General features: G+C 43.0%; 1 protein-coding gene across 21 annotated transcripts in view; it reads left to right on the top strand.

The window, feature by feature from the left end:
• The window catches only part of TNS3 (tensin 3), a 426,838-nt gene that overhangs the window by 375,955 nt on the left and 27,909 nt on the right, over positions 1–22,974 (top strand). For all 21 annotated transcript variants that reach the window (XM_042842646.2, XM_024099919.3, XM_065583894.1 and 18 more), the window contains 3 exons: positions 17,615–17,786; positions 20,257–20,903; positions 21,604–21,690. In XM_042842646.2, coding sequence (XP_042698580.2) covers positions 17,615–17,786; positions 20,257–20,903; positions 21,604–21,690 — 906 coding nt within the window. The remainder of the gene's footprint in view (positions 1–17,614; positions 17,787–20,256; positions 20,904–21,603; positions 21,691–22,974) is intronic.

Here is a 22,974-nt window from a genome sequence, read left to right as displayed (position 1 = left end):
TAGAACATTATTAAATTTGCAATGTCAAGCACTCAAAAGTTAGCAAATGCCAGAATTAAAGTTGCCTGTACAGCCTTAATTTGGCCCCCTTGTGTGTATGGATTATGGTACAGTCTTTAATTACATGATCCACAGAGGTCCGTCCTATAGGAAAAAAAGTCCATGTGATTATGCAAAAAAACATATAATGCATAACTCTAGTGAGAGAGAGACAAGCTCTCTCTGTGTTCTGTTCTTGTGCCCAGCCCCACTCTGGCGTGAAGCAGCTGGGAGCAGCTGGGAGCAGCTGTCACAGGGGAAATTCAGCTTTGCTCCTGTAGCCCTCAACTGGATGTAACATGCTTATTAACTCTGTTGGAGATGATGCATGAACAGTCCAGTCACACACCAGAGCTGTGTGGGGACAGAGCATGCTCACTGAGGATGGAATCCTCAAAGATTGTAGCTGTTAAAATCAAAGAAGTCTCAAGTGAGCATGTGTGAATTGTAATTTTTCAAATCTTATAACTTGGACAGATATAGTTAGAGCAAAGGACATGTCCCTGACACAAAGGCCTCCTCCCTGCAAAATTTCAAGTCCCTTCTCTAAAGCATGGAGTGCTGGAGGAGTTTGAAAGAAAAGGCTGCCAAATTTTTTTAACATGGTTAAAACAATTTGATTATACTTTTCACTTGATTTGTGAAGCTATTCCCTAGCTTTGTTCTTGGAAATGGCGGAATCATTTTGACTGAAATTTCAAACAAACAAACAAAAAACCAGTCTGACACCCCGCATGTAAAATTTCAGCCCAAAGTGTTTAAGTTATAGCTGAAAATAAACAAACGTATAAACTAAAGTTAATTGGAAACAGGGTCTTGTAATGGGAAGTGTCGGGCAACCTTAGTAATAGGTGATGCTATGAGCCTCGCCTGTAATGTATGAAGTATTTCAGTAATTCTAATATTGTTTTTTAATTTGTTTTACATTTGCCCCTCACCTTAAGGACCAACAATTTCTGCACAAATCCAGTCTTTTGGTGGTCTCTCACAAAAATTCAAAACTGATCTCAGTCTAAATTTCACCTTCCATGCGTCATTGTATTAAGCCCGATGCTCATGATTAGCTGAGTAAGCAGGGTTTCCAAGGATTTTTAAACCTTTCAGAATATTTAAGACTTTTCTAATACTTGAAAACCAGGAAGGAAACAGTACATCCAAAGATTCCCTTTGAATACTAAACTTTTCATGCAAAGCCAGGGACATTTTCTACAAAGGGAAATTTTCATTAATAATTTCTGTTTATAGGAATTTGAAGTGTATTCAGCTATATTTGTCAAGAAATATCCAAAACAAAGAGAAATGAAAGTGTAATTAACCAAGTCATTGATGACATTGTCAATAATTGCTAAATTATTAACTTGTGCATTCCTCCTCCTCCATCCCCCATCTTTTTGTTGCATCTATCTGTCATCCCTCATTTTATACTTATGCTCTTCATAGCAGGGACTTTGGTTTTGTTATATGTTTGTATTGTGCCTAGCACAGTAGGGCTGTGATCTCTGATGGGGGCCTCTCTAAACACTAAAACAAACAATAATAGCAGCTGTGGGGAAGAACAACAAAAATCATAGGTATTCTTGCAAGAAAATGGTACATTTTGGGTCCATTCCTTTTGCCTTTATGTAGACAAAACTCCCACATATCAAGCCATTTGTGTACTTCAAAACTATCAAAGTTGACTAAAAAGTATGTTGAAAATATTCTGCTGTTCTATACCAGTCAAATGCAGTTGAGTGATTCATTACAGGAAAGTTTTAAATCCTCATATTGGTTTCTGCCCCATCAAGTCATTTCCTATAGTCATCCTTTCTGAAAATGTGGTGCCGTAGGACACAGAAGAACAATCTAAGGAGGAAGTGTGTTGCCCATTGCAGTGCTGCACTGTTTCCCATTGATCTTCCTGGTCTGTAAATAAAAAGCTGCAGTGAACAATAATAGGGTGACATTAGATGCTAACCTGGTAGGATTGCACATGGTGTTTTGTTTGAGAAATCTTGGGAAGTGAGTCAAACTTATTCAGAGCTCTTGGTGGTGCTAAATTTATCAGTGTCAACTTGGTAATATTTAACAGCTGGGTTTTGATTTGTATAGTCACTCAGCTGTAGGTGCCAGCTGTATTTTGAAAGTAACCCCTACACTTCCAATGAAGAAACAAAGTTGTGCCTGTCAAGTTAAGTGGGGCAGGGAACCAGGGGTCAGTTTAATAAAGAAAAACCACTTAAGGTTTGTGTACAAGGGGCAGTGAAGAAACAGGCATGGAGCAGTAATCCCCAAAGGGCCATCTTGGTCTTTGACCTGCAGGGCTGCATGCCGATTGGAGGAAGTAGATTGTGAGGCAGAGGAACAAAGCTATGTGTGTGTCAGCTGGAGAGGGAGGGGGGGAGATTTAAAAAAAAAAAAAAAAAAAAACGAGTCAAATTCAAATGAGGTGGAGTCACCAGAGCATGAATACACTGAATGGGCAGTCTGGCTGGGACACAAGCAGCAAAGCTAACAGGAACAATCAGAGAATTATTTTCCATCTGGATGGAGTGGACTCTGTCTTGTCTGTATTCAGCTGAGTGACTTGATTTAGATCAACAGCCTGTTTTTTCCCCCCCGATTGGGACTTGGAATCCTCTTTGCCGTAAAGGTTATTGCATTGGGGAAAGAAAATGGGAAGGCACTGCTGGGTTATATGGGGAGTATCTTTGCTGGAGTCTCTGCTTACTCGAGTAGCTAGCCTGCCTGCTGCCCTCTTTTAAAGCGAAGAAAGAATGCAAAGAGATTGGTTCAGCAGAAGGGAGCTCCTTGTTGTTTCTTTCTCCAATAAAGTTTTCCACCGCCCGAATCTCTGTCATGACTGCTTCCATAGGTAGGTTTTTGTTTTCCTCCTCTCCTGCTTGCTTTTCAGTTTGTTCCCTCTGTCCAAAAATGCATTTTGTGCAGCTTCTTTCATTGGCTAAGTTCCTAGAACTGCGCAGCGGGCACTGAAATATGATCTGCATGGTAGTGCACATATGTATGTATGCATATGAGTGAGAGGGCTTTGGCAACTCTGGTTAAGCTATGCATTGTGTGACACTTTGTATGAGTTTCCAGGCATTTGCAAGAGCTTGAGTGGATCATATGGTGCTTATTACACACAGCATACTTCAAGATCTTTAGCAAACTGTAAAAAAAAAAAAAAAAAACCAAACAAACAAAAACAAAACCGTGGGTAGAGTTATGTCTTAAATGTACAGTCCTCTGTGATGATATCTGGAATCCACTGAGATAGTTGTGAAGTTTCATGACAGAAAATCCTTTGTCAACGTAAATAACAAACAATGGTCCATTAGAATCAGTGGAGTAGCCCAGGGAGTACAAATTAATTTTGTGCAACCGGTTTTTGGTCTAAACAAAAAAAACAGGGACTGTTTGGAACAGGGATAATTGCTGAGTACTTAGAAAAACTTTGTCCAGACTGATTCCAATCCCTCCCTCAAGGCGTCCCTAGCAAGATTATACTAGTGTTGAATTACTCTTCAAAGAAGTGAAAAGTGAGCTGACTTTTTAAAAAATATGACAAGTGCATAAACATAGGTGTAGATATGTTTCATCCTCTTTCCTGAATGAGTCACGTTCCTTATTTATTCTTCTCTCTCTCATCATAAAGAGAAATATTTTTGCTCCAACTCTTGATCAAAATGTTGATACAATTTTTTTGACCTCATCCAGCTTTTCAACTACATTTAGAGTTCTGTGTAAAATGTTTTGTGTAACTATTTATATCTCAATTCTTCATCATGACATAGAGAAACCTTGATGTGTTTGGGCATTTGGTGAGCTGCTGGTTAGTGGTGTGAGGGGCATCACTGAGCAGAATTAGCCAAAACAAAAAAGAGCTTGCTCTTTCAGTCCTAACTCAAGCAAAACTTTTAGTCAGTTAGTGGACGTTTTGCCTGTATAAGGACTGCAGAATCTTACCCAATGTAAACACAGAAGGAAGGAAAGATTGAATCACAGAATCTCAGACATTAGAAATACGCAGAAAAGATCTGGTAGCTCATCTGGTCCATCTCCTTGCCAATGCAGAATTGTTCCTGTATTGTACAGGGCTAAATGTAAACTGAAATAAGGTATGTTTTTATTGTTTCACCCCTGAATTTTCAAAAGCAGCCACTGAAAATCAGTGCCTCCCTTTTTTAGGAGACCAACTGCAGAAACCAAGGGTATTCATACAGAGCACACCAAAACTACAGCATGCAAAATCTGTTGCCTCTTTGAAAACGTAGCCCACAGTAGGCCTGATTCAGTCTTTTGTTTCTACCCAAGGAACCCCCCTGCAGTTAACAGGTTGCATGGGATTGACCTGAGCACAATTATCCTGGATATTGTACGGTACTTCACATGGGCTTGTTGTTCATATATGAGGAAGGATTCCTAGATTCTTTTTTTCCCCTAAGGCTAGGGAAAGTTAATTCACAACCCTCTGAATACTTGAAGGACCGTTTCAGACTTTACGTGGTACTGGAAGCTGTGAAGCAATATGGCAACACTTAACTGGTGATGTGGTTCTGTGTGAAATTCCAATGTAAAATACAAAAGGATAAGAATGGAATGAGCCTGCCCTTTCTTAGGGTAGCTGGCTAGTTTGAGCTGTTGATTGGTAAAGATCTAGTGCAGGCATGTTAATAATTATCGTGTCGAATTTGTTTCTTAATCTCTACTCAAATAGGAATAATCTGCCTTGAATTAAGAACAGTGTGTTACTGACTTTGTTTTTGCACTATAGACTGGCAGCTGCTCAAGTGGCCCTCTCTTAATGAGGAGTGCTATAGTAAACATCACATTTGACATCTAAGTAGTGACCTAGGCAACTCAGGGAGATGCCTTGGCAGCTGACTGCATTCCTAAAACAGCCAGGCTGCACTTAAATTAATAGCTGATCATCTGCAAGCCTCCTTTCAAATGCTTGAGCAGACGCTGTGCAGCTGATTGCTTCAGCCTCTGGGGAGACTTTTTGTAATAGAGAGAGAGAGAGAGTGAGTATGTTTGGGCGAAAACTAAAATTAGCGACTTCAGTGAAAGTATGCTACAGTGCAATGCTTTAAAGATGCTGTGCTTTGGATCATACTCTGCATTTGTATTTATTTTAGTTGACATAATACAATTCATGTTATTGTGGTATTTTAGTCTAAATCTATAGTACAGTAGGTCCAGTAATTGTGATTTACAAGGAAGTTAAACAATGTAAGTAGTGTATCTTCTGCATTTATCAGTGTTAGGTTTATTTAATCAATGGAAATATTGGATTGAAAACTGTTCAAGGCAGGACTATTGGGGGACAGGGTTTCATCTTTGTGAGGGTGCTCAAACTAGTGCAGACAGGGACTGAGGGGGAAGGCAAAGCATTCTCGGATCCTGAGGTCATCGAGGGCCATACAGGTTAGAGCAACTTCAGAGGCTGCTCTAATTTGCTCCTGGCTGGTATCAGCCCAATAGGCCATTCCAGCACCCAGGAATAACTGGGGAACAGGAGTGCCCTGACTACTCCCACTCTTTCCCTAAGCCTGTCCCCCCTTTCACTAGAGGCTCATGTGGAAGGTGACATAGAACCATCTTATGCTGGCTCTGCACCTGCTGGGGCGGGGGGCCTGTGCCAAGACCATTCCTTTGAGGGGCCCTACAGCCCCCTTTGTGGCATAAGACAGGTGACTGTTCCCCCTCTGACTTTGTTTGGAACATTCCTAGCACGTTTAGGTGCTTCTAGACCACACACGCGCGCACACAATAAATAATAACATGAAGTCAAAGATCTTTACCACAGCATGTCTTGCTAGTGTTTTACCACGGTTCTCCGAGTTTTGGTGGCCCTTCTGAGGAGACAGATATGCATCACACAGGGGTGTTTCATTCCTTGGGGCAGGGCTTGCAGTTAGCTTTAAATCTTTCCTTTCACAAGTAACATTGAAGCTGGCATTGAAAACAGAAGGAAAGAAGTACTCAGGAGCTACTTAATTCTGATGCTAATCTTTTATGCAAGGATCAAGAAGAGGTATTGTATCCCTGATGTAGGATCTGATTGCCCTGTTGACAGGAAGAACATGGTGGAGTGGGAAAGTTACTTAAAAACAATCAAACAGAAATACACAGTGGACATCCTGGGATGGTGACATATCACCCTCTGTGGAAGTAAGTATGCAGCCATGCAGAAGGATTTGAGGATATGCATGAAAAACACTGGATTCCAGATTAGAGCAACAGAGTAGCTATTCTCCCCCCTCCCCCCAAACAGAGAAAACCGGAAACCTCCCTCCTGGTAGCATAGCTTCAGCTCCTGAAGGTACATTGCAATCCCCTCCGCACACAATAAATTCTTGTCTGACTAACATTACCTATGCAGCGTTTTTCAAATGTGGACACCGTAGCCGCATGCAGCTACCAGGGGCTTTTCTTGCAGCCACAGCTGGGGGGGGGGGGGGCACAAAGTAGTGCTCCCCCCCCCCCCCCCCCCCCGTTGCTCCTGGATGCCCTGCCTTTCTGTTGGTTGCTGGGGCCACCAGCAGGGGTTGGACCCACCCCCCTCTGGAGACACCTGGGGCACAACGCTGGAGGAGCAGGCAGCCGGTGAGTTCCCCACCTTTCCAGGGGCGGTGAGGCTCAGGCTTTGGGCTTCAACCCTGGGGTGGCAGGATGGCAGACTCTGGTTGCGGGGCTTTAGGCTCCAGCCACGGGCTCAGACTGCATGGCTTCAGACTCTAGCCCCCACACTGCCTCCCCTAAACCTCTTCCTGGCGTGGGCATAGCAGCTCCCCGGGTTTCAAGGAAGATGCCTCCGAAAGTGAGGTGTGGGGACAGCCCCTTGGGAGGGTGGGGGGCCCTGGACGCTGCCGAGTGCTGCTGCTCCAGGGGATGGGTCCAAGGGTAGGTGGCGCGGCCGGAGGAGTGATGGGGAGGGGGGGCATGGCCGGAGGAACCAGCCAAGGGGGGGGGGTGCGGAGCAGCCGGAGGAGGAGCCAGGGAGCGTGGCCAGAGGAGGAGCCAAGGGGGGGGGCGCTCCTTTTTTATGTTTGCTCCCCCTGCTCTTAAAACCTGACTACGCCACTGGATAAAGCAAAAGATAAAAGTAAACAACGTTGTTTGACTACTTATTGCTATCACTACTTATTCCTTACACACACACACACATATATATATTTCATTTACACAATCATTTATTCAAGTTCTGTATAGGTGTTATAGTTACCAGCCTAGAAGTTGCTCATGCCAAGTTACTGGCCAGGTATCTTGGTCTTGAGGATGGAGCCGAGTCCGTGTCAGGTGCACCTCATGCTCCTGGAGGTTGGCAGCAGAACCAGAGACTCACAGTCCTCAGTCTTTAGAGTCCATTCTTGTAGGAATTAATTTCTATGTTAGTCTATGAGAATTGTTTTATCCTGCTGTTGCTGACTCAATCAGCAGATGGCACATTTCTGGTGGCACCACACTGTCCAAAGTGGCACATTCCTGGTGGCTCCACACTGTCCAAAGTTTGTGTTTCTCATTCTTCCAGGTGATGGGGTGGATGCCAGTTTACCCTCCGGGGTTGTCTGGTGGTCCCACTTGACACATTCTTCGTCCGATGGATACTCCCTTTCTAGGCTGGCACCTCCCTAACCATTTATGTACATCAAACATTTATTAACATATATTCCATATGTTAACCATATTTTAATTTACTGTCTCCACCACTTTCGTGGTGTGTGCTAATTCATTTGAGACTCCCGGCCCTTTAATCATAGATGGTGGGGGTCTGTTCCTAGGAGCCGTTGTTGTTACAATTAAGTAAAAGTCACTTAACGGCTTATAGCGTTTGTTTACATTGTATCAATTACTTCAAGAACAAAGTCAAGTAACTTGTTTGTAAGTAATAAAGTATCTTTCAGAGAACAGATACCATCAATGGTTTCTACAGACAGTAGCTTACAAGTTTTAACAGAAGACCCAAGAGATTTTTGTACTTGGTGAAACTGTTGGATTTTAAAGTGTGGGGGACAAATTATGGGGGGGGGTCACTGTCACTTGGGGGAATCACTGTTAGTACCTTCTTTAATATCCCTACGTGGTTTCAGGCAGAGATGAGGGGTGCACAGTTTACAATGGCTGTTGAAAGCCCATGGAATAATGTCAGAAGCCCATGGAATGATAGGATGGAAAGAACTGCATCATGGGATGGCGAGCACACCCCCATGATGCACTGCGATCCATTTCCAGAGCTCCCAGCAGCAGAGGGTGGCAAGTTGCACAGTGGGATAGCTACCCATGATGCAACGTGCTCTCTGTCAGTGTAAAAGCAACGACTGTGGATGCTCTCCACCGACACAAGGAGCATTGGGTGGACATGCACACCTGATGTAATTAAAATGGCTTATGATTGTCAACGTAATAGACATGGCCTAAGTCTGTTACACTTCCATCCATTATGCCCCCTGAGAATTTATGGGATTTGGCTGGAGGGGTTTCTCATGGATTCAGAGGAAGAGGTAGCATACTGCAGAGCCACAGTTCCCTTCCCACATCTCTCTGTAAAACTATCCTGCCACAACCTGGAATAAATTAGGCAGTCAATAAAGTTGTTAATTTAGAAATACTGGCCCCTCGTTTAATCCTCAAAGTTTGATTTGTTTAAAAAAAAAGTGAGAGTTCAAATCTTCCTATGAATTAGTAATGTTTACATGATATTTTTTGGCTAAGCAAAACTAGATCTTACATTGAACTCCATCGCATTTCTGTTTGTTTTAATTGTCTTTGGCAAGTGATGTGCAAACAGTAAGCAAAGACATAGTTACATTTATAGAGTGTTTTACTAGTGAACACAAAACCATTTGTTTAAGGGGGGGGAAAGTGTTTTGGGTTGATCTTGCAGACCTCTGATTTTTTTTCTATTTTTTTCTAAATAGTAAAATCAGATAAAGGCTGATCTTTCATTTCTGCTGCTCTCATGATTTGAAGTATAAAGTATCCGGCTGTCATGTCATAAAATCTGACTTGTGTTTACGAGGTTATTGGGTGCTTGTTTTTCATCTAGGAATAAATAGTGTGATAAATTCACATACCTCATCATAGCGGCCTCTATCATGAACTTACATACAGTAGGCCAAATACTGAGATGTTTACTCACTTGAATTTTATTCAGTCAGTGGCAGCTTCACTGGGAGCTTAGCTTGAGAGAAAATCAAGCTAAGGATCTCGAAACTTGACCATCTAAATTGGTTAGCATCCTGCCAGGTGATTGTTTATAAGCCTTTCAGAAAATATTCAAAAACCAAAATCTCTGGGAAGATGAAGAATAGGGAACAATTAACTTTATTATTGGGGACAATGAGCTGGAAAATGCAGTACAGGCGAGTCTCATCTTACGCGGGGGTTCTGTTCCACGGTTAGCGCGTAAAGCAAAAGCCGTGTATAGTCAAAATTACATTGAGTTGAATGGCGGGCGGAATCGCCCGCACTACAAGTACAGTATTAAAATTGTTGTTATTTTTCTCTTCTTTTTTGTTTTTGTTTTTGCTGACTGCGTAAAGCTGAAATCGCACATGTTAAATGCACGTAAGATGCGACAGACCTGTAGTGTTCAGGTTCACCCATGTCTTTTTTTACCACTGACCACAAGGAGTAAATTAGCTGTTGTACTCAGCAGGAGAGGCTTTTTGCTCAGAGGCTCTTCCGTGTTTATAACATTTCCAAATAATGCATGAAAGCTGGCTGACAACAGCACTTTAGCCAGACAGGGGGCTGTTTAGTCCTGAATGAAAGGTGGAAGCCACTTAAATGGGAAAAGGTGACTCTTGAGCAACACATGTTATGTTGGAGAGGCTATAAAGCCATTCCCTGACAGCTGAAATTTTAAAAGAAAAGACCTTATGCATCTTTTCTTAGAGCCGATATGTCACAGTTTTCCATGCTATAAATATAGAAGAAACCAAAGTCAATGGGGCTTACACCAAAGAGGAATTTGGCACACTATGTCCTGTTGGGAAATGGAGCCAGACCACAGCTGGTGTAAATTAGCAAATCTGATTACACCAGCTGAGGATCTGACCCATGAATCTGGCACAAACAAGAGACGCTTGCAACATAGTCCAGTGTGTTCAGATATTTGACATTCTGATGTTTGGAGGACAGGAAAGAAGATAACAAAATAGGAAATGGCTCCAACGGAAGAACTTCAGAATAACAGTATCTGGTAATCTGCTGCCTTGTGAATGATGCAGCCAGTCTCTTTTAAGTGGATCTCCCCCTACACACACAACTTTTCCAACCTATTTCCATTCATGCCGCATTCTTAATTCTGGTGTTCCCTGTGAGCTTTCTATGGGTTGCTAAGGAGCTGTTTAGCTTCACAAAAAAAACCAAGTCTTGCCCATTTTGTTTTTAGCACTATATCAGCTTTCAGAAGAACTCTGTTCTGGGAGGCGAAATCCTCTTGTCATTAATTCATTGTTTCTGCTGTTACACTTCACAACATAGCACAAGCTGGGTGAAGCAGAAATCTTAAACTTAGAGCTGCCACTACATAGACACTCAGACCCGGTCTACACTACAGAGTTAGGGTGATGTAAGGCACTACAGCCTTGCTTTCAGCCGGGCTGCTACCTGTGCTCCCCACTCCAAGCTGGGCTGCCACCGGAGGTCCCGGCTCCGAGCCAGGCTGCTGCCCAGGCTCTCCACTGCGCGCTGGGAGCCCTAATGCCCCCTGGGCTCCAGGCTCCCTGTTCTCCACTGGGAGCTCAGCTGTACTGAGACTACCTGCTCCCTGCCAGGAGCCCAGGAGGCTGCTGGGCTTCCAGTGGGGAGCCGACAGCCTGCAGGGGCAGCTGTGCTCCTGGCGGAGAGCCAAGAGCCAGGGGTGGGGAGGAGCCATGCTCCCAATGGGAAGCTGAGAGCCATGGGGGCCAGCTGAGATCCCAGCGGGGAGCTGCAGGTGGAGCTCGGAGCCCACCCCTCTTAAGTTGGCAGAAGCACTCCTTGTGAGTATACACACCACCGACAGAACGAGGGTGGTATTGACACAAACCGCCGCAATAATGGCTCTAAGTCAATCTAACATGGGTCGACTTAATTTTGTAGTGTAGACATGCCCTCAAACAATATTATTATAAACTTGTTTTCTGCTCACTTCCTTCACTTCATCCAATCCGCTTGCCAAATTGCCACTTCCTAGCTCTTCTCCTACTCTTATCTCCATGCTATGCACACACCCAGCACTTGGAATCTTCCTCCCCTGCGCCGCCGGAGCCCGGGACGGGAAGTGCCCGGCTGGGGGCGCAGGGTCCAGAGGCATAGGGGCTGCCCGAAGCCCAAGCGCTACCGGCTTCACGGTTTGCCGGGCAGCCTCCAGACCCTGCACCCCCGGCTGGGCGCTTCCCCTCCCGGGCTCCAGCTGCACTGGGGAAGCGCCGGCTGGGGGCGCAGGGTCTGGGGGCTGCCCGGCAAACCGTGAAGCTGGTAGCACTCGGGCAGCCCTTTCTGCGTGGCTGGGAGTGGGAGGCGGAGTTAGGGCGGGAAGGGGCAGAGTTAGGGCTGGGTTGGGAAATGGGCCCCGTGGAGGGTCCTCTTTTTTTATTTGTTAAATATGGTAACCCTATCTTTTCCCTTCACTGAGGCATTAGCAAAATAGATGCTAGACAATTTAAATACCTTATGGAACTGAAACGATGCATGATGAACCTCACTATCCAAACACTTGCCTTCTTTTCCCTTTCCCCCAGCCTTTAGCAGTATCTTGTCTAGGTAGGCATTGGTCTTTCAATGAGATCCATTCAAGCATATCTGCCTCCTCTCTCCTACTATTCCTTTTCTCTTGGTGCAGCCAGTTCCTTCTCATTTCTCTGGTGTAAGTACATCTCCTTCCTTCCCCAGTAGATGTTAAGGCTTAGAAGGGACCATTTTGATAATCTGGTTGGGCCTCTTGTGTAAAAGGCTTGAGAACCTCACCCAGTAATCACTGCATCAAACTTTTGTGTGAGCTGTGCCATATCTTTTAGACAGACATTCAATCTTGATTTAAAGACTTGCAGTGGTGGAGAATCCACCACATCATTAGGTAAGTTGTTTCATTGGTTAATTACAAACAGCAAATGGAGCTAATGTGCCCTGGCACGCCTGAATCCCTGCTATACATTTCCTCCTCTATTATGGTGTATTAAAAATAATTGGTAAGCATCACACATCAACACTTCAGCCCTGTCAAAGCCTCCCACAAGAAGTTCAGATAATCCTTTGGAGTAATTTGTTGAATGAAGAATAAAAATAGATTTGTAAACTTTTGGTCTCCTGGATAAAGAAAACTTGTGTCAGCAGAGATATAGGAAACGCTGTCATAGAAATTCCTGACATTCCCAGGTGTGGGAGGGAGACTTGAAACATACTGTCTTAAAGAAATCTCCCCTGCCTCCCCTCGCCTTCCATGATTATCTCCACATGGCAGTTGTGCTCAGCACATTGGCAGTGCCATTTGGGAGCTGGAGCCATCTGGAAAGCAAGCTGCAAAATGATCTGAAGTGTGTGTGCTGAACACTGAGGAGTATTGTGCTCCTTTTTCAGACATTTCAAAGGGAAGAAGAAAGTCTGAGAATACTTTTTCATTAACAGAAGGAGTATTGGGAGAAAGAAAAATATCAGTTCATGGAATGTCCCTTTTGTGCTTGGGAAGGGAGTGTTTTTTTGTTTTTAAAGGAACACAAATGTCCAAAAAATAAATGACTTTTACAGGGTACAGGATCTGATCTAACCCAGCTCTTCTGGTACACACTTTATGTCTTAAATTTATTCTTTGTGCATGAGGGTTTGGCAGGAAATCTATCTAAAAGAATGGATTCATCAGCTTGAATGTGAGTAGTGGAAGAATAAAGCTACAGAACACATTTCTATGTGCTTTTGAAATGAAGCTATTGATATGGAGATATTCTGGGTAAATATCCTCTGACATGGTTTCCTGTGACTCATAAGTCTGTATTTTTGTTATTTTTGGTACCATTACCTGATTGGATGATGAAGGACGGATCAAGAAATGGACTTGACTGCCAAAACTTGCCAATTATCATACAGGGCGTCATGTCCCTGTACAGTCCTTTAAAGCTGGTAGTAGTTTCATTGCTTAGGGTTGTAACCAACTCCCAGGATGCTTTAGGGCCATATATTTCCCATCCATTCAGCCTTTGGGACATTTAGGGCCTCAGCCAGCCCAAGTTCAGAGAAGCAGAAAGGTGGCATGGCTTAGAGCCCTTTTCCCCACCACTCGCCTCAGTTGTCTGCGCAGCTGAGGATCAGGCCTAACTTTTTCAATCAGAAGAGGCCAGATTCTGCACCCATATTCATATCGAGTAGTACTGAAATGAACTATTCAAAGAGTTAAAGCGTAAGGAAGGGTGGCAGAATCTGGCTGGGGTTTTTCTTTCTCCCGTCATCGTGGGACCACGTTCTCAAAAAGCTGGAGTAGTGACAGCCCTGCTATTCAAATACTGCTAGGATCACCACATCTTTGTAACTGATGACTGCGTTGCGTTGAGTCACTATAGGTTGTTTAACAGAGATTTATAAGCAGTGTTGTAGATTGAATGGTTTCAGTTTGAAGTATGGTTCTGCTCTGAAAAGTGACTGTGAAACACAGCACCTTCTTACTCAGTAGATCTCCGTGTGTGTGTGTGTGTGTGTATTCAGAGTCACCTGCTTACACCTGTAACACAAAGAAGCTTACTACTTTTTTAGTTTTTGGTAGCATTGCAGGGGCAATGTAGCTATGGGTATGGGTGCTGAATTCTCTTCTGGATCACAAAGCAGCACAATTCTTATCTAAGTTCTAATTGTAGAGATTTTTCTTATGGGTGATGTATAATAGTTTGGCTCTCAGATCCCAGGATGAGTTTGCAGGACTGGTAATTATGAAAACCATCTGTTTACTTGTAAGATGTACAGATTTGACCTGGAGACATTGAGAGACAATAAATATGATTCAATTTTTCAGTGTCATTTTTCTAAGTAGAACTGCACTTTAACTTGTCACTGTGCTAAGAAATATAGTGGCATAGATTCAGCAGGTGCACTTGATTAGAAGCACCAATGCATTGGGGTGAACAGATGCTATCATGATGTATCCCCAGGAGTATGGGAATCCACAGAATCTACAATACTGTATAGATGTGTGGTTCCTGGTGCTGTGAGTGTAGACACTAAATCAGAAAATAGAGGACACAGCCAGGTAGGGTGACCAGACAGCAAGTGTGAAAAATCGGGACAGGTGGTGTGTGTGTGTGTGGGGGTAATAGAAACCTATATAAGAAAAAGACCCAAAAATCGGGACTGTCCCTATAAAATCGGGACATCTGGTCACCCTACAGCCAGGATACTCAGCAGGCTTGTTTTTAATTGAATTATAAACAAAGCTGCTTTCATGGGAAGTGCTTAGTTTGCTACATTGGTATGGGGCAAGAGGGTAGTTGAACAGAGACTTCACTTTAGTCTTTGCAGGCGAGAGTGCCTGGTTTTCTACTGCCTTATGCCTGTGTCAAGTGGTTGTAAAATGCTACTTAACTCAGGATGGCAGTGCTTTACACCCACCAGTATGTTCTCGCTTTGCACGGTGCAAATGACGGCGGAAGCAGCGGAGCATCAAGCCCTAATTCATCCTTTGTTTTCAGAAAAAATAATGTTGTGTGTTTGTTGTTTGTAATTTGGATTGGCTCTTATGAACTTAGCTGAGATTCAGTAAGATGCTTTCAACTGTTTGTGAAGGGTAACGCCCCTCTGCCCCCCGAGATTCATTGTACCTACCTAGTCCTTTTACAGTTAAGGAGCAAACCCAGAATCAAGGTGAATCTTGTCAGAAATGCAAATAAATAATCATACCGGGTCAATCCTTGACCTTGCTTCTGGTTTTGTGAAGTTTGCATTAGCCCCAGACAGCTGTATATGCTGTCTGCAAAATGATCCCAGGGCAGTTTAGGGAGGACCCAGAGGTTCTATGCAGAAATGAGGTATGGCAAGAAAAGGAAAAATTATGTAAATAGACTCCCTAGCCCTGAGTAGCTCTCCAGCATGCATGCCAAGTACCTTCATAGAATATTTGCCTTGTGCCAGCTCTGTACAGCCTACAACAGCCTGTGGAAGGGTGGGTGGGTAGCCTCCTTGGTCTAGATTAGACATTAAAGGTGTGATGTTAGGCTCTAGCTCAAACTATTTAACACCTTCTAAATCTCTAATCAAGAAAAAGCCATTGTACTTCAGCATGCGCTAAAGGGCTTGAGTCCTTAGGCTTTAACATCACACCTAAAACGTAGTTTAGAGAAGCCCCCATTGATTTTGGCCCAAGTCAGCAGTTGAGGGTTGGTCCTGTGGTATTTTGACACTGCGAGTCTGATTTTGACCACATTTACACCAATGTGAGCCCAGAATCAGGCCATGCAACTCTACAGTAGATATAGATTCCCATTCTCCAGATTCTCTTTTTAAAATATGTCCTTTCTACAGTATTTCTTAGTTTACTTTGTAGGTTTGGGATAGTAGCAGGAAGTTGATTTTTTTTTTTCTTTCTAATTCTTCCCTCTGCAAGTTAAATTTGTGGTGGTTGACATACTACTACTCCCTACAGTATGTGTGCTATGTAAGGAATTTGAATAGTCTTCAGTCTAAGCATTGATTGCCCATGTTGTTATCTCGTGTATTTGTCTTAAAATACTTCACTCCCTCCCTCTTCAAACTATATAACTTGCCTGGCCCTCCTGTGAAGTGTAAAGGAAGGCTTCACTTTAGACTTGTTCTCCAATACAGCTTACTGTTCACAGAATCAGAAATGTTAGATATGGAAAAGACCCATTAGGTCATTTTAGCTATTCCCCAGAGCCAGTGCAGAGTTGTCCCTTACAATCTGCTTTCTTGTGCTTTGTTCAGTCTTCTTTTAAGTGTCTTAACTGAAGGGATAGTAATTACATCGCATTTCCATTGTAATCACCTTATTTAGGTTCCACTCTTGCAAACACTGAGGTCAATGGAACTATTCATGTGCACAAAGTTATTCAAATGCTTAAGTGTTTTCAGGATCAGAGTGTAAGGCCTTATCTACATGAGAAAATTGTACAGATTGAACTACGGGCTTGTCTACACACAGTTTTTGTACTGCTTTAAATGATAATGGTTTGCAACTGGCATAATTAAAGCACTACAGCTCCCTAGCATCGACACAGTTATACCAATATAGCTTATTCCTCTAAGGGAAGAGGAATAAACTGTACCAGTTAAAAGCACTTGTATACCAGTTTAACCACATCCTCACTAGGGGTACGTCTACACTACCCGCTGAATCAGTGGGTAGTGATCGATCTATCGGGGATCGATTTATCGTGTCTAGTGTAGACACAATATATTGATCCCTGATCGCTCTGCCGTCGACTCCGGAACTCCACCACGGTGAGAGGCGGAAGCGGAGTCGACGGGGGAGCGGCGGCCGTTGATCCTGCGCCGCGACGACGCGAAGTAAGTGATTCTAAGTCAATCTAAGATACGTCGACTTCAGCTACGCTATTCTCATAGCTGAAGTTGCGTATCTTAGATCAATTTCCCCCCCCCCTTCCCACCCCCAGTGTAGACCAGGCCTAGGAGCTATACTGATTTTAACTATTTCAGTAACAAATCATCCCCCTAGCTGATATATTTAAAATCAGTACAAAAATGACGTAGAACAGACCTAAATTGGTTTAGGAACTGATTTTGGGGTTGGGGGGTTGGGGAGAGTTTTGTGCTGACCTAACTAAACTAGTCCAATCAAGAGGGTTGCAAATTGGCTTGTGTGCATGTCTCGTGATGAAGGTCACACCTGAAGTCTGCAGCAGCACCAGCAACTAAGCCCAGATCAACCCAGTCCCATTTGAGTGTCTTTTAACCCCAATTTTGTCCTTTGTATTTCCATCTGAACAAATGAACAGCAAGGAGAATGATCAGCGCCTAAAATGCCAAAACAACAAGGAGTCTGGTGGCACCTTAAAGACTAACAGATTTATTTGGGCATAAGCTTTCGTGGGTAAAAAACCCCACTTCTTCAGATGCATGGAGTGAAAGTTATAGATGCAGGCATTATATAAATGCCAAAGTGATAGGAAGCTTAGATATTCAGTGAGTGAAGGAATGAAGAACGGATTTTGTACGTGCTGAATCTAAGTGAAACTTGCTTACACATCTCCCTATCCTGTGTCTTACATCTACCAGGCAGTGAGGAATGAATTTTAAATAGTCAATTTTATCTCTTCACATCTTAAGAATTAGAGGACATACCCTGGAGAGTTAATCAATCAACTTGAGTAGTGAAGTTATGTGCCCTCCGCCCTCTCTCTCTCATTTGTTCATTTGCTAGAAATTTACAACAGTCAATGCAGTGTTGTACCTTTAAATTTCATTAAATCAGATCAACTTTTCAATAAAGGTAACAATAATATCTATTGCATGTTTCATGTTAAAAGAAGGGACTAAGGGAACAGTAAATCTGTATGTTATTTTGTAATTTTTTTAATGAAATCCTCACCTGAGATATCAGAGAATTTGAGTTTTTAAAATATTTTGTGTTTCATTTCATTTACTACAGAATCTCGAAGTTACACGGAAGGCCTTAATCACTCGGTTGTGATGACTGACAGCACCATGAGCACCAATCCCGCTTTGCTGAGGACTGACATGCAGACAGCTCCTTCATGTCAGCGGCCTTTTGTATCTGCATGCGCCATTTCCAGTAACAGCCCCATCCCAACCGGAGAAAGGTGGGAACTTGCCAGGGCTTTTTCTTCTTCCTGGAAGTTTGGTTCATATAAAATCAATCTCCAGCTGTGTCATTAGGCCTGTGTCCGCACTGCTGAATGACCATGTTAGCACATTCAGACTTTAGCTTTTATCCTCTATCAGGCCAGCCAACTCGGATAAAGAACTGCCACATTTGAGTAGGAGGTTTTTTGGGATGGATGTGACTCGGGTTAGGGGGAACACTTGAGTAAGAACCCAAGGTAACTTCGCAGTGAAGATAAGTCCTTGGGGAGTAATTACCTGATTTTCAGAAATGTTGAGCATGTTCTTTGGTATATTACGTGCATGTATTGAAGGGATGTGTATGGCTTTTAAGAATTTTAGAAGTAATTATAGAAGTTGTTTATCTGCCTGAGAATAACTTTTAGCTATCAAAATACATAAAGAGATCACAATCTCTTTTAATTTACTGCTTTGCTATCCATCAGTGCAAGTTTGTACACACTTATCAGAGTGCTAACAGCTCGTGATATTTTTTACTGATTTGGGGAAAATCCCATAACATTTCATATTGAAAACATATTGGTGCAGAACAAATAAACACTGTTTACAATGTGTATCATTCTCTCATTTTAGCAAATATACTTCTCATAATTAAGATGTTTGGGGAAAACATTTTTGTGAGGGACAGAGCAAAAACAAGGGTCAACACTTGATTTCCTTTTCAAGTGCCCAGTTGCCTCAGAAACCTCATTATCATTAATTATTGTTGGTTTTGTGGTTGCATCTAAGGCCCAAATCAAGGAGCAGGCCGTCATTGTGCTAGGCATAGTATAAGGACATAAAAGAGCTGATCCCTGTCCCAAAGAGCATAGAATTTAAGTATAAAATGAGAGAGAACAGGTGGATACAACAAGCACACGGGAGAAGCTACAGAGTAACAATGAGAAGATTATGAACAGCCCCAATAGCAGAGTTCACAGCCATCCCAAATAGGGTTTCCTGTTCCCAGACTCCTAGGTGGATAGCTACTGTCTTCACCCGCACCCCCATCCCTTCACTGTTTGATTATTATTGATCTCACCTTCCACATCTCTGAGTGTGTCTAATTACCATCTCTATTCATGGCTGATTGGCGTCTTTTTCACAGTAGTTTTCAGAACTGCCCTTCCATTAGCTGATGCTAGCTGGCTGAAGTGTCAAGCTCAAAGCATCCTGATGCTTTTGGTTTCTTTTCCCTTCTGCTGGTTTCCTTTAAAACCAGTGCTTAGAGAAAGGGTATTTCCCACCTGAGAAGTTGTGAATCATATTTACAAATCTCCAATAACATATCTTAGAACTGCAGTCTGACAGGATGTGACTTGTTATTATAAATAACCATGAATTACAAATAGAGAGTTAAGACCTCAGCATCAGGCACTGCCAAGGCTGGTAATATGAAATCATTAAAAAATCAAATTGTAAGTCCCTCATTTTAAAGTTCATCTTGAAACTTTGTTCCTTTCTTTCTAATACTTCTCATTTCTTTTCAAAATATCCTGAGCTTTTCAACTTTTTAATTTTGTCTTCATTTCTTTATTTCTATTCCTTGTGTTATTGTGCAGTTTCTTTGGCATGCAAAGATCTGGCATCCATTTCCACTGTGCCCTTTCAACTAAATCCCTTCTCTATGCTTTTAAGTTCTTAACTCAGTTTTTTCTCCTTCATTTATACAGTGCAGACTTGTTCTCCCTTGCCAACCTAGCCCCACCCTTAACCCCCCTCTCTATAACAAGTACTTGCAAATATATTTTTCATCCATAGCTTCAGTACAGTAGACTTTTAAAAGTGTGTGTTTGTGGTGGTGGGGAATAAACTGTCTTTGCCTTTCCAAACTCTTGTCATGGAGAGATATTGTGTTCAGGGCGGGGGGGGGGGGGGTAGGGAGTTCTGCACATTGATATATAAAATTATTCAGACATGGAACAGTCCTGTGTTTAATGTTCAAGCCTCTAGTTTCATAGGTAAAGCAAAACCTTGGAAAAAGTGTCTCTGGTGTTGCATGCTGCCTTCTGTGTTCTGCTCTATTTTCTTTGCCCTTCTTATATGTACTTACGTTTCCCAATGGACCTTACTACCCTCATTTGTAATGTGAATGATCTTACTGTTATGTCACAGTCCTAGGAGTCAAGAGCCTTGGATACTATTCCTGGCTCTGTCACTGATTTATTGTGTGACCTTGGACAAGTCTCTGAACCATTGGTGTCTCAGTTTCCCTATCTGTCAAATGAGGATAATCACGCATACCTTATATGCTGTGAGGCTCAATTGTGTCTTGAGACTACGTGTGTGGAAAGTGCTATAGAAGTGTCAGGTTTTGTTTTCTTTGTGAAGATGAGTATTTATTGCTATTAAAGATTATTGCTAAAGACTGGAATAAAGGCATTGTGCAATGAAATGTTTTCAAGGCATATGGGAATGATTTGATTGTGACATTTTCTTTTTGAACAGCCCTTCTGCAACTGAATGCCACTGGCTAGAAAGCAACGCTAAGTCCACCGCTTCGCCCCAGCTCTCAGTGCTGGAGAACAGCAGGCCTACAGGAAATTACCTTGTGTCCTCAGAATTTTCAAGCCCCATCCAGGACGGCTCGCTCTTGTCCCATTTCCAATCCCCAGGATTGCAAGTCATCTCTTTGAACAGCCGAGAGAATTCGTCCTTAGGTCCGCAACAAGAACCTGCTGCCCATCCCAGTGCCCGGGCCTACCTGAACTATGGTGGGACCAACGTAAGCAGTAGCCCACCACTGGAGGAGAAACAATCTGTTTTCATGGCCAATGCTAGCAGCTCTCCCAAAACTATGAGCTCACCACTGGCAAGTACAGCGGACAATGGCTTTTTGGCCCACAACTTGCTAACAATGGCCTCTGGACACAAAAGCCAGAGCAGCACAATTCAACAGCACCATGGAATGAACCTGCACCCACAGCCACCTCTTCCAGAGAAGAAGAGGACTTCTGAGGGAGACCGTTCTTTTGGCTCCATCTCTCCGTCTTCAAGTGGCTTCTCTAGCCCTCATAGTGGGAGCACGATCAGCATCCCATTCCCAAATGTCCTTCCAGACTTTTCAAAAGTTTTAAGCACTTCCCCTTTGCCAGGTAGGTTTTATGCCAGGATGTATTTATAGTTAAACTGACACTTTTATATGAGCGTGTGAGCAGGGTGGGATGTTAGCTACTTCATAAAATAGTGGATGTTGAATAGTGAACTAAGTGAATGTTTGTAGTAAGAGGAGACACTTCACTGATTTTAGATGTATTGTTTCTAAAGACAAAACTCCAGAGTGCTTTCTCTGAGCCTTTTTGGGTGTGTCAGTCAAATGCAGCCCTCTCTCTGCTGCCAGCCCACAAGTAAGTGGTGACTGGGCCAATTCCTCTTAATAATGGCTGGCTTTGTCCTACATCCTTGCTAGGCTCATGGCAAGAATACTTTGAATGTGGCTGTTTATCATCTGGTCTGTGTTCAGACTTAGCCAGGCCTTACTGAGGAGCTAGATGTTTAATATAGCTTTATAACTCTTGAGTTTTCATATTTTATAGCTTGTGAGAAATGGAACTCTAAAAGCACTAGTCAAAGTATCATGTGCTGTATGTTTTATTTCTCAGAGCAGCTTCAGAACTCCCCCAGACTACTAGTTTAATTATGGGGTTCCTCTCCTCCCACCTCCTGTGGTTGAACTCTGAATTCCGAAATTAATCAGCACCTCACTGTCCGAGGTGAGAGCTAACAGCAGGAAATGCCCTTTGCAGTTATGGTGTATATTTATTTTTTTAATTTTCTTTTACCTTTATTTAACAGAAAACCCAGGCGATAAACACGTGACCGTAAAATTTGTCCAAGATACATCCAAGTTCTGGTACAAGCCAGATATTTCAAGAGAACAAGGTATACCAAATATCATCTGCTGTGTGGTGTTCAGCTGCAGAAGGGCTGTTCAGGAGTGCTCTGTATAAATTTCTGGTGTCTGGAGTCTAGATTTCTTACGTACAAATGTAAAAATAATTCTGGCCTTAGCAATAGAAGGACTTGAGGCCCTTAGGCAAAACACCCAGTTTAGTAGGAGGACTGAATTTGTAGGCTTGTTAAATAACCCTTAAGAAAGTGACAAAGAACTTTGGTTTTAGTTTGGGCCAGATCTTCAGCCCCTCTGGAATGACCCACAGGGGTCTTAATGGCAGCAGCTGAAGATTTTCCCTAGGGGAATTAAGGACTGGCATAGCCAGCCCCTCCAGTCTCTTCTCCCTGGCACTGGGGAACTTTCCAGGGCATGCTGGAGGAATGCAGAGGGGAGGAAAGCACAATGTGCTCTGGTGATCCTGGCTAAAGGGATCATTATTCAACAATACAAGTTATCCTAAGCCTGTTCTAACTTGCACTGACAGGACAATTTGGCCTCCAGGATTTGGAGAGGCAGGGCAAAAAGCTACCTATACCTATCATTTCCTCAGGTAACTGAGTGCTCATCTGGCATGGAGTCAGCCCTATGTCCTTTAAGTGTACGTGAATTTAATGCTAACAGTTCAGAGAACTGTATTGAGAACCAAGTATAATACAGAGCAAGCTTCTCCCATGCAGATCTACCAAGACACCTCAGCCACTGCCTGCAACTGTTACAGTTGCTTTTATAGCTAGCTGCCAGTTGTCAATGGTTCTATACTTCCTATGCTCATTCCACAAGTTACAGTTTTTAGTGCCTTAACTGTATCTCTGCTTGTACAATGAGGATGGGAAATGGAAAGTATTTTTCCTGGGTATCAGCACGATAGGGACATCCAAAAAAATGATAGACTATCCAGAATAAGAAATTTCTCTGAAAGTTGGCAGTCTGGAATTCTGCAACTTCTGTCCCAGAGGCTGTTACCCGGGGTTCTTTAAACCCAAAGCTCTTGGTAACTTTTACTCTGTGCGAGGAGGTGTCAGGAAATAAATCAGGGGAGTCTTCCCGTACAGTGGCCTGTATTAATCCTTTACATCAATAAACTATAATCCTCTGGGGAATATTTATATAAAGATATATAATTTTTACATGCACATGTATTCCAAAAAAAAACCCTCCACCTCACTTACGTCACTCTGAGACATAAGAACAGCCATACTGGGTCAGACCAATGGTCCCTCTAGCCGAGTAGCCTGTCTTCTGACAGTGGCCAGTGCCAGATGCTTCAGAGC

The sequence above is a fragment of the Chrysemys picta genome, chromosome 2 (genome assembly GCF_011386835.1).
Source record: "Chrysemys picta bellii isolate R12L10 chromosome 2, ASM1138683v2, whole genome shotgun sequence".
In the NCBI taxonomy this organism is placed as follows: domain Eukaryota; kingdom Metazoa; phylum Chordata; order Testudines; family Emydidae; genus Chrysemys; species Chrysemys picta.
The sequence above is the reverse complement of the archived record's forward strand: the minus strand, read 5'-3'. Positions and strand labels throughout refer to the sequence as shown.